At 43.5% G+C, this 15,469-nt stretch overlaps 1 protein-coding gene across 1 annotated transcript in view; it reads left to right on the top strand.

The window, feature by feature from the left end:
* Fam151b (family with sequence similarity 151, member B) overlaps nucleotides 1-15,469 on the top strand; it is a 34,412-nt gene that overhangs the window by 1,969 nt on the left and 16,974 nt on the right. The window contains exons 2-5 of the mRNA NM_001163627.1: nucleotides 4,110-4,235; nucleotides 7,935-8,100; nucleotides 13,901-14,118; nucleotides 14,951-15,086. Coding sequence (NP_001157099.1) covers nucleotides 4,110-4,235; nucleotides 7,935-8,100; nucleotides 13,901-14,118; nucleotides 14,951-15,086 — 646 coding nt within the window. The remainder of the gene's footprint in view (nucleotides 1-4,109; nucleotides 4,236-7,934; nucleotides 8,101-13,900; nucleotides 14,119-14,950; nucleotides 15,087-15,469) is intronic.

Genomic DNA, 15,469 nt, shown 5'->3' with positions numbered 1-15,469 from the left:
GATTAGCAACCTTAAGTTCCGTAAAATATCTTGTGCCCTCGCTTTCTTGAAATTTAAAAAAAAAAAAAGACGCAAGTTCACAAAGATGCTGAAGGCGTCTGACTAGCAGCCTTAGTTTCTTCCTTCCTGTGTAATACATGGACAGGTCCCCATTACCCCTCCTTCTGTAGGGGCTCCATTGCTCTAATGCTTTCTTCACTTCTGTCTCTGAAATTCTACTGTACCTAGAGAGCTGTCTTGTTCATTTTAAGGGCCATAGAATGGACCCTATGTAGTGTTAACAAGCATTTGAAGTTTTACTCCTGCTATTACAGGCAATGCATTATGTTTCTTTTTTTTTTTTTTTTAAACATTCTCTTTTTTTTTTTTTAAGATTTATTTATTATATGTAAGTACACTGTAGCTGTCTTCAGACACTCCAGAAGAGGGAGTCAGATCTCGTTACGGATGGTTGTGAGCCACCATGTGGTTGCTGGGATTTGAACTCTGGACCTTCGGAAGAGCAGTCGGGTGCTCTTACACACTGAGCCATCTCACCAGCCCCATTATGTTTCTTGAATGGAATATATTCTCCCAAATGAGTTTGTCTATGGAATAAATCCATAGAACTAGAATTTCTCAATCAAAGGGCAGATGTTCTTTGTGGTGGTTTGAATAGGAATGGCCCCCCATGGGCTTCTAAGTTCCAGTGAGTGCTTGGTCTGTAGTTGGTAGAACTATTTTGGGAAGGATTGAGAGGCCTGGCCTTATTTGAGGAGGTGTGCCATTGGGAGCAAGCGTTGAAGTTTCAAAAACCCCATGACAGGCCCGAACCCCTGCCTTGGCTTAAACTTTAAATAAGATCTAAGTCCTTAGCTAAGTCTCTAGCCCCATGCCTGCCTACCTTCTCCCTGCTATGACAACCATGAATTCACTCTCTGAAACTGTAAGCAAGCCCCCAGTTAAATGCTTCCTTTTATAAGTTGCCTTGGTCATTGCAATGAGCCATAAATTACCTACTTTATATGTTCCAAACATTTTAAAGTACACTAAGCTGAGCTGTGATGCTTTGTAGGTATGTTGAATGTATTTTGAGTTAGGCTATTTTAACCCAACAATTAGCTTACCTGGACATAACTCCATTATAATTCACTAAGTACAGAAGAGCAGTTTACCTAAGAAAAATGTATTTGGCATGCATAAAAATCCTGCATTATTGTGTATTACTATTTGTGTAAGGTCTCTTTACACTCTTTACACTCTGAATGCAGTGTAAAGACAGCTGAAAGGCGCCACGGCAAAACCTAACGTGCACTGTTTATGAATGCCTAGGTTTGTTCCAACAACCTATGTGCCAGGAAAGAAGGACCAATTTTCTAGGTCATTTGGTCTCTGTCTATCTGTCCCTCCTAACCTTATTTTAGGTAGGATCTTACTTACATCCTGTTGTGTAGTCTAGGCTGGTTTTGAACTTATAACCTATCCTGAGCCGCTGAGATGTGTGATTTTAGTGTCCAAAGCCACAACCATTATGATTTTAAAAAAAAAATCATGAATGTATACTATGATTTGATTGTTTTCTTACTTGGTACTTGTCACTACTGAGAATTAATGTGCCTTCTAGAATGACTGAATTGAATATTTAAATATGGCCATGCATATTTTTGCATACATGAACAGGGCCTCATGCTGGAGCAGGCACTGCTGGGGGCAGTGTTCAGCCATCTCTCTTTCCTTTATGGAGAGTGCTTGCTAAAGATGTCAGACATTGTCTTTATTGACCCACTATTTCCTGACTAAAGGAATGGTTTATAATTTGGTATGTAAACTACCAACATGCTGGGACTTGAAAGATTGCTCAGTGGTTTTACAACCACTTGCAGAAGACCTGAATTTAGTTCCCAGCACCCATTTAGTAGCTCACAGCTGTCCGTGACTCCAGTTCCAGAATCCAGTGCTGTATTCTGGTATCTGCAGGCAATAGGCACAGACATGGTGGACAAAGCACCCAGACACAGAAAATAATGCCATGTTTATAAAACTTGAATCAAAATGAACTGAGGTAGTTCAAAATGAAAGAAGTGCTATTTTCTGACCAAAGATTAATTATTGCAATATATAAATATATATTTAAAAATTTATATACTTTTATACATGTGAGTGTTTGTTTTCATGTCAGTCTGTACGTCACAGGCATGCAGTGCCTGTGGAGGCTAGAAGAGGGAGTTGATTCCCTGGAACTGGACCTCACAGAAGGTTGTGAGCATCCATGATGGTGCTGGGAATCAAACCTGGGTCCTCGGAAAGAGCAGTCAGTGCTGTTAACCACAGAGCCATCTCTCAAACTCCCTCCTTTTCCTAATATTTTATTGGCAATGTGTGATAGCATTTTTTTTTTAGGCTTTTAACTGTTGCTAGGCAGATATAAGCTAACAGTTGGCAGAATATTTGGCACACAAGGAGGTTAGCGCTGAATAACAAGACCTAGAGAAACCTGGTAAGGCATAAGCCACTGGCGGATGTATGCATTGCTTGTATTTGTATGTGCCAGCTGAGCCTGTGAATGCTGCCCAGAGCGTCACGGTGTGAGGGTAGATCTTACACGCGTTCGCGACCGGCCAGGAAGAACGCAACAAACCGGAATCTTCTGCGGCAAAGCTTTATTGCTTACATCTTCAGGAGCCAGAGAGCAAGAGAGCAAGAGCTCTATTGCTTACATCTTTAGGAGCCAGAGCGCAAGAGCGCAAGAGAGCAAGAGTGCAAGCGCTTTATTGCTTACATCTTTAGGAGCCAGAGAGCAAGAGAGCAAGAGCTCTATTGCTTACATCTTCAGGAGCAAGAGAGCAAGAGCAAGAGTGCAAGAGAGCAAGAGTGGCGAAACCCGTCCCTTTTAAGGAGAATTATCCTCTGCCTAGGACGTGTCACTCCCTGATTGGCTGCAGCCCATCGGCCGAGTTGTCATCACGGGGAAGGCAGAGCACATGGGGTGGAGAACTACCCTTGGCACATGTGCAGATTATTTGTTTACCACTTAGAACACAGGATGTCAGCGCCATCTTGTAACGGCGAATGTGAGGGCGGCTCCCCACAGGTAGACACAATGTGGAGGAGAGGGAACTGCCCTCAGGGTTTTCATACCACTGTGGCTCTATGCAGAGGACCTCGGTTCTTGGAGTTCACAGTCTAGAATTTCTGCTCTTGAGTGTCTAATTTTTAGCAATTCTGTACTCTCCTTCATCCTCTTTCTTCTCTGATCTCCAGACCACACTGTATGGCTACTAATTATAGCATGATGCATGGTTGTACGTACACATCATACTACCTGTTCTCTTTCACAAGTCTATGTTTTCTAGCTCAATTGCTTGGGTTTTTTTTTCCTCCCTCATTATATCTTTTGCCCCTTTATATAAAAAAAACATTTTTAACCCTATAATCCTGCATTTCCCTTTCTGGGCACAAACCCATGGGAAGAAAACCACTACCTTGTAAATGAGTGTCTGTAAACATTCATAATAGCCAAGACATGGAAGCCACCCAAGACTACAATGACAGACTAATGGATAAAGAAGATATGTTATGTGTTGTCAGTAGAATAACATTGCACTCTAACAAAGCCGTTGCTGGTAGCTACATATAAGAACCTAAATTAATATTATTGTGCTTAGTGAAATAAGCCAGCCACAGGAAAAAAATATTGCATTATCTCATTACCTGTAAAACTTGAACATTTTTGACTATATAGAAGTAGACATAGCAGCATTGGCTATTCATCGAAGAGACAAGGAAGTGTTGGTCAAAGGATACAGAGCAGATATGTGGGATGAGTGAATCTAGAGATGGAATGTGCACCATGAAGATGATGGGTAATGAAAATGTTTATAAAACTTATGCTAATGAGATTTTAGCTGCTCTTCATGCAGATGTACACACACACACACGCGCGCACACACACATACACACACACATAAACACACACACACACACACACTTAAAATGGTTATCTACGAGATGATGGGTATGCTTATTTACCTCAGGATAGAAACTATGTCTTGCCATTGTATCTCACAGGATCATGTTATCTACCTTAAAAACATCTCCCATCAAAAGCAACGTAAACATTGTTGTTTTAGGATCCTGGAGTGAAAATATACTGAAATATTTTCTGAGGAACAACCAGATCACGGCAGAAGACGGCGCTGAGATCCTCTGGTCCCACGCAGCCAACCACAAGTCTCAGATGAACGAGGCGCTGAAGAGTAAGTGGCTGCTACAAAAATTGTCTTCTTATTTTATTTCATTTTATTTTATTTTTAAAACACTATGTAATCCAGGCTAGCCTCAAACTTGTGATCCTCCTGCCTCAGCCTTCCAAGTGCTGGGATTCTAGACACGAACTACCATGCCTGACTTCTTCAGTTTTCCTTGGGTAAGGTATTAATTGAGTACATTTTTTGAAATCCAAGCAGAATGTCTTGAGCTGTGATTTGGCTGGATTGGGAGCCAGTCTGCCAGAGTCAGTAGATTACGTGAGTGAGTGTGTGGTTCCCCCAGAGGGTGGGCAGCAGCTGTGTGGATGTTCTTGCTGGTGCTTGGCTCTGGAAACAGACTCTCGTTCAAAATTTGGACCAGGGATGATTGCTGCAGTTAGAAATTATCAGGCTCATTTCACTCTCTACTAAGCTGAGCCATTTGTCCTAGCATCAGGGTAACACAAGTAATAGTCTGACACTCATCTGTTAACCCTCTGCTTTATTTCTTAGCGTCCATGTGAGGGATGGGTGCTATTTTTTTGGAGTCTTCAAGCCATCTTAGTGATCAGAAAACCCTGTACAAGCTAGCTTATGTCTTGATATTCACCTGGCCTGGTTCTGCTAGTCTGTCTTTGCAGCTTTCCGGTTTCTGGCATGGCTGGGTACCTGCTGTCCTCACACTGGCTGCTTTCTTTCCAGGAACATGTGTTTGGTGGTGCTGATATTGACTGCAGGCCTGGAGCATCCCAGGCAAGCACCACCTCTAAGCTGCGTCTCAGCGTTCCTTTTACTTGTCTATCTTGTTTTGCCCTTTTCAGTTTTAATCTTTATTTTATGTGTATGAGTGTTTTGTTTGCATGCATATCTGTGCACTATGAGTGCACCTGGTGCCCAGAGGCCAGAACAGAGTATTGACTTCTTTGGGACTGGAATTACGGACAATTGTGAGCTGCCATGTGAGTGCTTAGAATTAAACTCTAGCTCTTTGTAAGAATCCAGAGCTCTTGGTTGAACCCTCTCGCCAGCTCATCTTTTTATTTTTCATTAAACTGTCTCTTTAGGCTGATTGAACCCTGTCTTTTGCCTCAGCCTCCCATGCAGTGGGAATTACAGAGCTGTATCCCATGCCAGGCCTGGGTAACCTACCACAAAGCCTTTGGCATCAGTCAAATTGCCATTTCTTAAAGACAAATGCCTGTTCCTGACCCCAGAATCAAACACTGCTCCGCACCCCTAGTGCATTTCCTTGCCTCACTTCTGCTATTCCTTTAGTGAGTGTGGTCCTGAGGTTGCTGTATTGTGGCACGGATCTCTGCTGCATCCTTTTTGTACACAAAGCAGCTCATTTTATCCACTCATCAGCTAATAAACCTTTGAGTTGTTGCCAGTTTTGGCTACTACTTTACTGTCTGCCCTGTGAACTGGCATATAGGAGGTCAGCAGTGCATGTGGTAAAAAGAAGTCAGCAGATAGGGAGAGATTTTATTGAAATAAATGAAGAAGAGCAGTGGGTGAATTCTCAGAGATAGAATGGCACCCCTGAGAGGCAGGGCGTAAAGTCCTCTTTGCAAGAATCAAGGGAGGATGTGGGGTGAGCAGTTTTACTGTGGGATGGATGCCTTAGGCACTCTGACCATCAATCAGGCCGTGAGTACTTGTAGCTCATGCTGTTAAGGGGTAAACTTTACTTTGTAAGTTGTTTTTCTAAGGCTGACCATTTGTGGAAGGACCAGATGTCTCTGTTACTAGGCATTGGTCTACAAGTGTTCATGGCCTGATGGTCAGAGTGGGGACCTAGCTTTTCTGGAGAGCTGTTGTCTTTGCACATCAACATTCATATGCAGGGTTTTAGGGGCATGCTTTTAGCTCCCTTATATGGCAAGCAAAGGAACGACAAGTCAGATTTTACTGTTTAAAGAACATATTATGGAAATGTTAGCATTTGCAAAGTTATTGTACTCCTGTGTATTACAATTGATAGTGAGGTTTTCCTTACATCTTCAGCCAGCACCTAGTATGTGCAAATTGGTACATATCATTGTGATTTATATTTGTTTTCTAAAAGGTTAAATGCCCTTGATGGGATGGCAAAATGGCTCAAAGGGTGTAGGTGATTGCTACCAAGCCTGACAACTGTGAGATCCCAGGAACACACATGCTGGAGGAAGGAGAAAGCAGCTCCTATACAGGGTTCTCTGCCCTGCACAATGCACTATGGAATACATGTGACCTTGTAAACAAATAAGATTTGTAGTAACTTCTTTAAAAGACAAATCCCTGTGAGCCTCTGGTGGTGTGTCCACATCGACACCTGACTGTCCTTCTCAGGCCATTACCAGATTGTGAAATTTGGGAATCCACAACCTTCTTTTGTTTTGATATCTATTTTGAACTATCTGTTTTTTGTTTGTTTCTTTTTGTTTTTTAATGTATGTGAGTACACTGTCGCTGTCTTCAGACACACCAGAAGAGGACATCAAATACCATTACAGATAGTTGTGAGCCACTGTGTGGTTGCTGGGAATTGAACTCAGGACCTCTGGAAGAACAGTCAGTGCTCTTAACTAGTGAGCCATCTCTCCAGCTCTGTCTCTGTTCATTTTGATCCAAGTACATGTTTGATCTCCCATAAACATGTGGGCTTTGGCTGGAGAGAGGGCTTAAGAGGACTGGCTGCTCTTCCAGAGGTCCTGAGTTCAGTTTCCAGCAACAGCATGGTGGCTTATAACGAGATCTGGTACCTTCTTCTGGCATGCAGGCATATATGCAGGCAGAAAAAATGCACACACACATACAAACACACACACACATACACACACACACACACACACACACACACACACATATATATATTATATTGTGAGCTGCCATATGGGTGCTGGGAACCGAATCTGGATCCTCTGCAAGATTATCCAGCTAGTGGTTAACAAAGAGGGCAGGTAACCACTGAGCCATCTCTCTAGCCCCAGCTTGTGGGTTTATTACCTACCAAATTATAAACTACTCCTTTAGCCAAAAGCCAGAAACCTAGATTACTTTGTGATGGTCTTCACTCTGGGCTGGATGGTCTACAGGTTTGGTTACTGTGAACCTACACTTAGTAGTCTAAATTCTCTTCACATAGTTATGTGGGAGCAGCCATCTCTCTGAGGTTTTTCATAAAGAGTCTTGCAGTTGCCCTGTTGGCACGGAAATTATATTTTATTGTACTTTTATTTGAAAGTTTGTCTTCTCCAAACTCGAAGGTGAGGTCTCTAGGGAGGTTTGGGGGTCTAAATTGGAAACATTTCCTTAGTATGCTATTAAAAAGTCCCAACAGCGAATTGTTCACCTTTCCTCGAACAATCCTTATCACAATTGACGCTTTGAGCATCTCCTCGAAACCACCTGTGTCAGCTCATAGTACTTACTAGGCAAGTAGCACCTTTGAGGGACACTCTGTGTCCAAATATACTATTTTTATTACCAACAAATGCTTAATAGACTTCCCTTCCTTTCTGTGTTCACTTTGCTAGATGCTAGAAAAGATTTGTAGGCAGGATAATGGCTGAGGAGCTTTGGGATCTATGGATAGCATGCGGGCCTCGTACAGTGCCTGACATTCTAGAGTTGCTCGGTGTCTCTTCTTTCTCACATGGGCACCGAGGCGCTTCTCCTCGATTTTCGTCCTTGTTCACAGTAACGTAAGCTCTCTTACTTGGGTAGGTGCTGCCCACATGATAGAGGCTGATGTCCTTCTTCCTAGTGACGGATCAGAGCATGGCCAGCCAATCATGGCCCATCCTCCTGAGACAAGCAGTGATAACACTTTGCAGGAGTGGCTGGCTGAGGTTGTGAAGAGCAACAAGGGCATCAAGTTGGATTTCAAGAGGTACTTTTACAAACGTGCTTCGTGTTGCTGCAGAATTCGGGGAGAACATTAAAACATGTGTCTCTGTCTGTGACGACTGTCGTAGTTAGGGTTTTATTGTTGTAAAGCGTCAGCATGACCACACCAACTCTTATCAAGGAAAACATTTAGTTGGAGCTGGCTTATAGTTTCAGAGGTTTAGTCTATTACCATCATGGCAAGAAGCATGGTGGCGTGCGGGCAGAAATGGTGCTGGAGGAGCTGAGAGTTCAACATCTTGATCCACAGGCAGCAAAAGGAGACTGTGCCACACTGAGCATAGCTTAAGCATAGGAGATTTCAAAGACCCTTGAACATAGGAGGTCTCAAAACCCATCCCTATGGTGACATACTTCCTCCAACAAGGCCACAGTCACACTAACAAGGCCATACCTCCTAATGGTGCCACTCCCCATGGGCCAAGCATTCACACACGAGTCTGTAGGGAATGAGCGTACCTATTTCAACCACAACTACTTATTATACCTTTTCTAAGCTGAAATGAAAATTTAGACCTCTGTGTGTTTCTAGAATAGACTTAAAACAACAGCATGCTAATGGCTAAGATTGCTCCTTGAGGACTTTTAAGATTAAAGTCAGCTTTTATAAAGGAATGCTTCACGTGTAACTATCAGACCACACAGAATGGCAAACTGGAAGTGCTTGTCTCCACCAGTGCTCTGACAGGAGAGGACGTAACAGAGCGGTACCTGCGCGTTCAATGTCATTATACTTACATTAGTAAAGAGGCTGGTCTGAAAGTCATCAGAAATCAAAGCATCCTTTGAAATGCTACTTTGCAGGAACTGACTATGTGAGTAGGAGTGAGTGTCATTCCCTCCCATGTCTGTCACAGGAGATGTGCTTTTTATGGCATTTGGCCATGAAGAAGCTATAATGGCTTGAATTGATTGGATGCAGAATTGATTACCACAAGCTCCAGTGGCCACTGCCATTCAAACCTAGATTTGGTGGCAACTTCACCCCATCTCTGAATCCTACCTCAGTGTGAAGTTATCTCAGGGCTGAAGGAGCTCAGCGGTTATCAGAGGACCCGTGTTTGGCTCCCAGCAGCCATGTCAGGTAGCTCAAAGCAGTCCATAACTCTGGCTCCAGTTACCCAGCACCCTCTGATGGCCTCTGCGGATACCTGTACCCACATGGCACCCATACATAAATAAAAACCTTTAGTGAGTAGGATTTGAAAAGCTTATAGGATTATTGAGATGACCCTAACCATTCGTGGGTGAATGAATGCCCAGCAAACCTTGTCACTTGGCCTTGATGAGTGGCTGTGTAGAACCTAGATGTCCAGCCTGACAAGGTCTGAGTTACAGAATCATCAGAAGACCAGAGAGTTTGGTGGGTGGTGGGTTCTAGAAGGATTTTAATCCAGCAATGTGGCTTCTCTGGCTGAGAAATACAGACATCCCTTTAGTGCGCAGCTTTAATCCCTCTGGCAGAAATAAGGCATACCCTTAGTATAAACCATTAAGCCCAAACAATGAAAGATAAAGTCACTTTGTAGAAGGAAGCACCATGTTTGAAAGTGACATCTAATTGAGAGACAGACAAAATGACAAATCAGAGAAAGATTTGACAGAATAGGATATGCCCACCTCTCATGAGAACCGAGAGAAAACAGGCTACTTAGGAGAGCAGTGCAGAGAGAGAAGAGGAGAGAGGGTAGTTTACTACAACAGTTGTACAGAGACAGGTTGAGGAGAGAACACGCTAGACACAGGGGAAGACAGAACATGCCAGAAGATTAGAACATATTGCCAAAGTTAGTATGAGGCAGAACAAAGCAACTCAGTTAGAAGGTAAAAGAAGCCAGTTTGAGCCTTTCTGTGTGGAAAGGTGTTTGAGCCAGAACAGCTGAGCTGACCAGCCCGTCAGAGTTGAGAGAGTTAGGAAGGGTGAGCTTATTCAGCAGTGAGTGGATGGAGGCAGTAAGCCTCCAAGATGGCAGTGACAGCAGGTGAACAGAAGGTGCTTTTACAGTGAGTGGCTCATCTGTTTTATTAACAGAGCCTTAATCCCAGAGTAGCTAAGGGGTTCACCTAAGAGGAGCCAGCTTCAGATCCCAGGACTCGGGGCCAGGGCAGCCTTCTCTGCCCACGAAATACTAATCCGTGGCACTTTAAACTTTTGGACCCTCTCTTCTTCCACGTGTATAGTGTTTTGAGTGTTTGCTGTGGTTTGTGATACCATGTCTCACGCCTCACAGATTAGCCTGTGCAATTGCAAGTTCTAGCTGCTAATTTAGTGATTCAGGCTATGTTAGTGTCCCACAGAAGAGCCAGGCCACTAAAAAAATTTATTTCATAGCTTGTCTTTTAAGTTTTATTTTATTTTCAATTAGGTGTGTATGTATAAGTGTGTATGTGTATGTATGCATGGGTGCATATACATACATAGGGGAATTCTCAGAGTCAAGAAAAGGGCAGGGACAAAGAGAGAGTGTTGTTCTGTAGAGGGGGAGAGACACAATTCTAAAAGCTTTATATGTGCTTTACATATGACCCCCATAACAATCCCACCACACCGTCACTGTGAAGAAATGGAGGCCAGGGAGACAAACAGCCTGCTTGTGGTCAGATGGGAACTGTCCACCACGCTGAACAGGGAGATTTCACCCCTACCTCTTTTTTCTGTCTGTGGTGCTTGGAACAAACACAGGACCTTGTACACACTGAGTAAGTGCTCTGTCACTGAGCTACATTCTCAGACCAAAAGTGTAAACATTCTTTTTTTGAGTAAGTGTGCATGTGCGTGTGTGTGCATGTGCATGTGTGTGTGTTTACGTGCATGCATGCAGATACTGCAGCAGGCCTTGTGGAGGTCAGAGGACAATTTGGAGTCAGTTTTCTCCTTCCACTATGCAGATCCTAGATATCCAATCAGATCATCAAACTTAGCAGCAAGCACCTTTACCAGATGAACCATCTAGCCAAATTAGCAATTGCACAGGCTAATCTGTGAGGCGTGAAACATGATATCACAAACCACAGCAATCACTCAAAACACTATACATATGGAAAAGGAGGGGGTCCAAAAGTTTAAAGTGCTGCAGATTAGTATTTCATGGGCAGAGAAGGCTGCCCTGGCCCTGAGTCCTGGGATCTAAACTGGCTCAGCAGTCCTCTTCAGGAGAATCCCTTAGCTACTCTAAGTTCTTAACCAACCACTGTACTACCGCTGTGAGTGGAGCTGAATGGTATTTTAGTCAAATTTTAGTAGATCTTGTTTTGTGCTTCTTAGTTCTTTCACATGGTCTACAAATGATAATACGTGAGTATTATATGGCATTACAGTCATTATTTTCTAATACATAGTGATGTTTAAATTTTATCTAGAGTTTTAGCTGACTGTGGGGTTTTAGCAAAGATGATTTTCCCTTAAAATGCAATTTAAAGTTACTTATAATTTTAAGGGAAATTCCTAAGGATGCAGGAGAAGGTAGGATTAGTTGGTGCCTTACTTCACTAGTTCTGTATTAGTTTACTTTTGCATTGCTATGACCAAACTATTTGGCAGACTATCTATCAAACCTTGGCTCAGAGTTTCAGTCCAGCTTGCTGGAGAGGGTGGTTGCTGTCTGGGCAGTGCTTTGGTGAGATGAATCTGTTCACAAGCGGCTGACAAGGGAGGAGCCTACAACCAAGTGCAGGGGGAGCCCTCAAGGGCCTGCCCTGTAAACTAGTTCTTGCAGCCTCTCTAGTCTCCAAAGCAGTGACACAGGCTGGGACCTGCGTGCTCAGAATGAGTCTCTCAAACAGTTCAGAATCTGACCTTAAGCATGATGCTGTTGCATTTACTACAACTTTGCAGTATTTTGTTGTTGTTGTTGTGCATTTGTTTGTGTAGTATTGTTTTTTGAGTCAAGTCCTTGACCTCATTGCAGTACCCCAACCCCCACCAGCGCTCCTAGTATTGGGATTACAGGCGTGTGCCACCTCTCTCTCCGATTGTATGCTTTGAAGTCAGGTATTGTGGTGCATCTAGTTTTCTCTTTGTTTTGTTTTTTGTTTGTTTGTTTGTTTTGTTTTTATTTTTGTTTTTCGGGATAGAGCTTCTCCATGTAGACCTGGCTGTCCTGGAACTCACTTTGTAGACCAGGCTGGCCTGGAATTCAGACATCTACTTGCCTCTGCATCCTGAGTACTTTGCTCTATTTTCCTTGGATGTTCTACTGACTTAGGGTCTTTTGTGGTTCCCTGTGGATTTTAGAGTTGAGGTTTTAACAGGCATCAATGTACCAGGAGTCAGATGCATTACAGAGAAATAAAAACATCTAAATTCAAAGTCCTGCCTGAGGCTTACTTATTAATCCACTAAAATCTAGGACATCCATTTCAGGGACAGAATGGGAAGAGTATGCAAGGTAAAGAGAATGGAGGCCAAGGGTCACATTCCTCTGGTTTCAGCACACAAATTAATAAAATGTCTCTCTTAAAGTAGGAGAGCAGGAGAGAAACACGGATGAACAGGCTCATCCTCCCGAAGAGCTGATGGCTTTCCCATACCCAGGCTTCTCAGCCTCTATCACAGTAGCAAGGGAGCTGTTATCCTGCGTGAACCTTCCTAAAGGGTCAGGCACATTCACCTTAAGGTTGAAGCAGCGAGGTTCTCCAGTTAAGTTTGCGTGTGTGCATGTGTGTATGTGTACGCACGCGCTTATATTTGAGAACAGTAAGACATACATGCACACACAAAGTAAAAATGATATACTAAACTTACTGCCTTGTAAGCTGGGCATGCTGACACATCCTTTATTCCCAGGCTTAAGACAGGCAAAGGCAGGATAATTTCTGAATTTGAGGCTAGCCTGTACTCCATAGCAAGTTTCAGGCCAGCCAGAGGTACACAGTGAGACCCTGTCTCAAGAACCAACAGATAAACAAATAAAAACAGCAATGAAAGCCTTTACTGTTTTGAATTCTGTGGCTGTAACAGTTGTAGGGCAGAGAAGACAGCCCACTTTTCAAGTGGAGCTAAAATATCTTCTCATTTCCACAGAAGTGTTCACAATACAGAAAGAAGCTGAGTTTGTATTAGCTTTAGGAAATACAATTTTTAAATTTGTTTTTTATTTTATGTTCGTTGGCATTTTACCTGCATAGATGTCTTTTGAGGGTATGAGAAGCCCTGGAACTGGAATTACAGGTCCTGTGAGCTGCTGTGTAGGTGCTGGGAATTGAACATGGTTCCCCTGGAAGAACAGCTAGTGCTCTTAACCACTGAGCTGTCTCTCCAGCCCCAAGAATACGTTGTTTTAGGCTTTCTGGACATTTTAAGAAATGTGTTTATGTCTCCAAATTCACCCAATCATGCGTGAAGGCAAAGAGGCAATCCTTTTTCTCCTGCAGGATTGTGAGAGCCAATCTTAACAAAGGCTGAAGTGGCAGGAGCCACTCTCAGAACTTGGCCACCTGCAACTACTGCTTCCTGGGTGTGGCTGGCAAGCAAACATTTATATCTTTTCTTACATCACACACACTTAGTGACCCAAATGTGGCGGTCTGAAGCCCCTGCTTGGTACGGACTGGCATTATTCATATCCCTGTATCATCTATATGTTTCTTTCATGAAAATGAAGTATAAGTACTTTGAGGTAGGGTACATGTTAGTCTTTCCCTCTGGTCCCACGTGAGTTCTTTTATTTGACTCTGAATTTGAGAACAGGAAGACCTCAGTGTGGGAGGCTCACTGGTCACTCAGTGTGGGAGGCTCACTGGTCACTCAGTGTGGGAGGCTCACTGGTCACACTCCTTTTCAGTCTGGCAGCAGTCAGAGCGTCCATGCTGTTCCTGGACAACATGAAGCAGCACCTGCAGCGCCCCGTGTGGATTAATGCCGATATTCTTCCCGGGCCAAATGGGAGCAGCAAAGTAGTGGATGCCAAAGCCTTTCTAGACACCGTGACATCCTTCTTCCCGGACGTGACCTTTTCCTTGGGTTGGACAACAGGATGGCATCCTGAGAAAGTCAATGAAGGTGATAATTCCAATCAATTTGCTTTGAGCAAATACCAAGTTGCTCTTTGCGAATGTGTAAAATATTCTGGACTCGTTTCTTCGGTCGGGTACAGAGCAAACTCAGATGATAGCTCAAGCACATAAGAAGCTTTTCAGGCAGGAGGTAGCTGCGTAACTGTGGCTGTAGAGCGCACCTCTGTCCCTGGACATTTCATTGTTGCTCAGCGGTGTCTTAGGGTTTGATTGCTGTGAAGAAACAGCCTGACCACAGCAACTCTTACAAAGGAAAACATTTAATTGGGGCTGGCTTACAATTCAGGGGTTTAGTCCATTATTGTCATGGCAGGAAACATTGCCGACAGGCAGACATGGTGCCGGAGAAGGAGCTGAGAGTTCTACAACTTTATCTGTAGGCAGCAGCAGGGGACTGCCACACTAGGCCTAGCTGGAGCATATGAGACTTTGAAGTCTGCCTCCACAGTGACACACTTCCTCCACCAAGGCCACACCTATTCCACCACAGCCACACCTCCTAATAGTGCAACTCCCTATGGACCAAGCATTCAAACACTTGAGTCTATGGGGGCCAAACCACAGGTGGCTTAATGATTTTTCTACATGCTTAACGTGCCCAAGACCATGGGTTCCACGCAGAACAATTAAATACATAAATACAATTAATTTTTTCCTTGTCATGTTTTAATTCACTCTGAACTCAATGGAAATTCTGTAGACTAAGAATTCATCTGTAAGTTACTGATGGAGTTGTCTTTTCCAGGGTAATTTGGTGTTTTAGTTATTGACTTTCAAGACTCTAGTCACAAATGCACATTCCTTTCTTCCCACTTCAGGCTACAGTTGGTCGATGGTGAAAGAGATGGACTACATATGCAGCGAGCTAACCCAGCCGGTCACGTTCCCTGTCAGGGCAGCTTTAGTGAGGCAGTCGTGTCCTCAGTTGCTCTGGCTATTGACAAAATCAAACAGGTATGAATTATCTGTAATAAGAAGTACTTCTTCTAGCTAGCCCATATAAAAGACACACAATCCTGGTATTTTATTGGGCAGGTTGTGAGCTATTCTAACTTATATCCCTTCCATATGTCCCTTGTTTCTTGCCATATCTTCTGGTCATGTTCTTGTGGTCCATCTCCTTTCATGGCAGCCCCCTCCTCTCTTGGTCTCCTCTCTTCCTCCTCTCCCCTTCCTCTGGTCTCTTCTCAAACCATTCACTCATTCTCAAGTCCTGCCTTCTTCTCCCTACTTCCCAGTCACAGTCTCCAGCCATTCATTAACCAACTAACTTTAAAGTGTGGCTCTGGGTTTACACACCATCGCATGGTGTGCATGAGGCTCTCCTTGACTTGGGG

The sequence above is a fragment of the Mus musculus genome, chromosome 13, assembly GCF_000001635.26.
Source record: "Mus musculus strain C57BL/6J chromosome 13, GRCm38.p6 C57BL/6J".
Taxonomy (NCBI): Eukaryota; Metazoa; Chordata; class Mammalia; order Rodentia; family Muridae; genus Mus; species Mus musculus.
The sequence above is the reverse complement of the archived record's forward strand: the minus strand, read 5'-3'. Positions and strand labels throughout refer to the sequence as shown.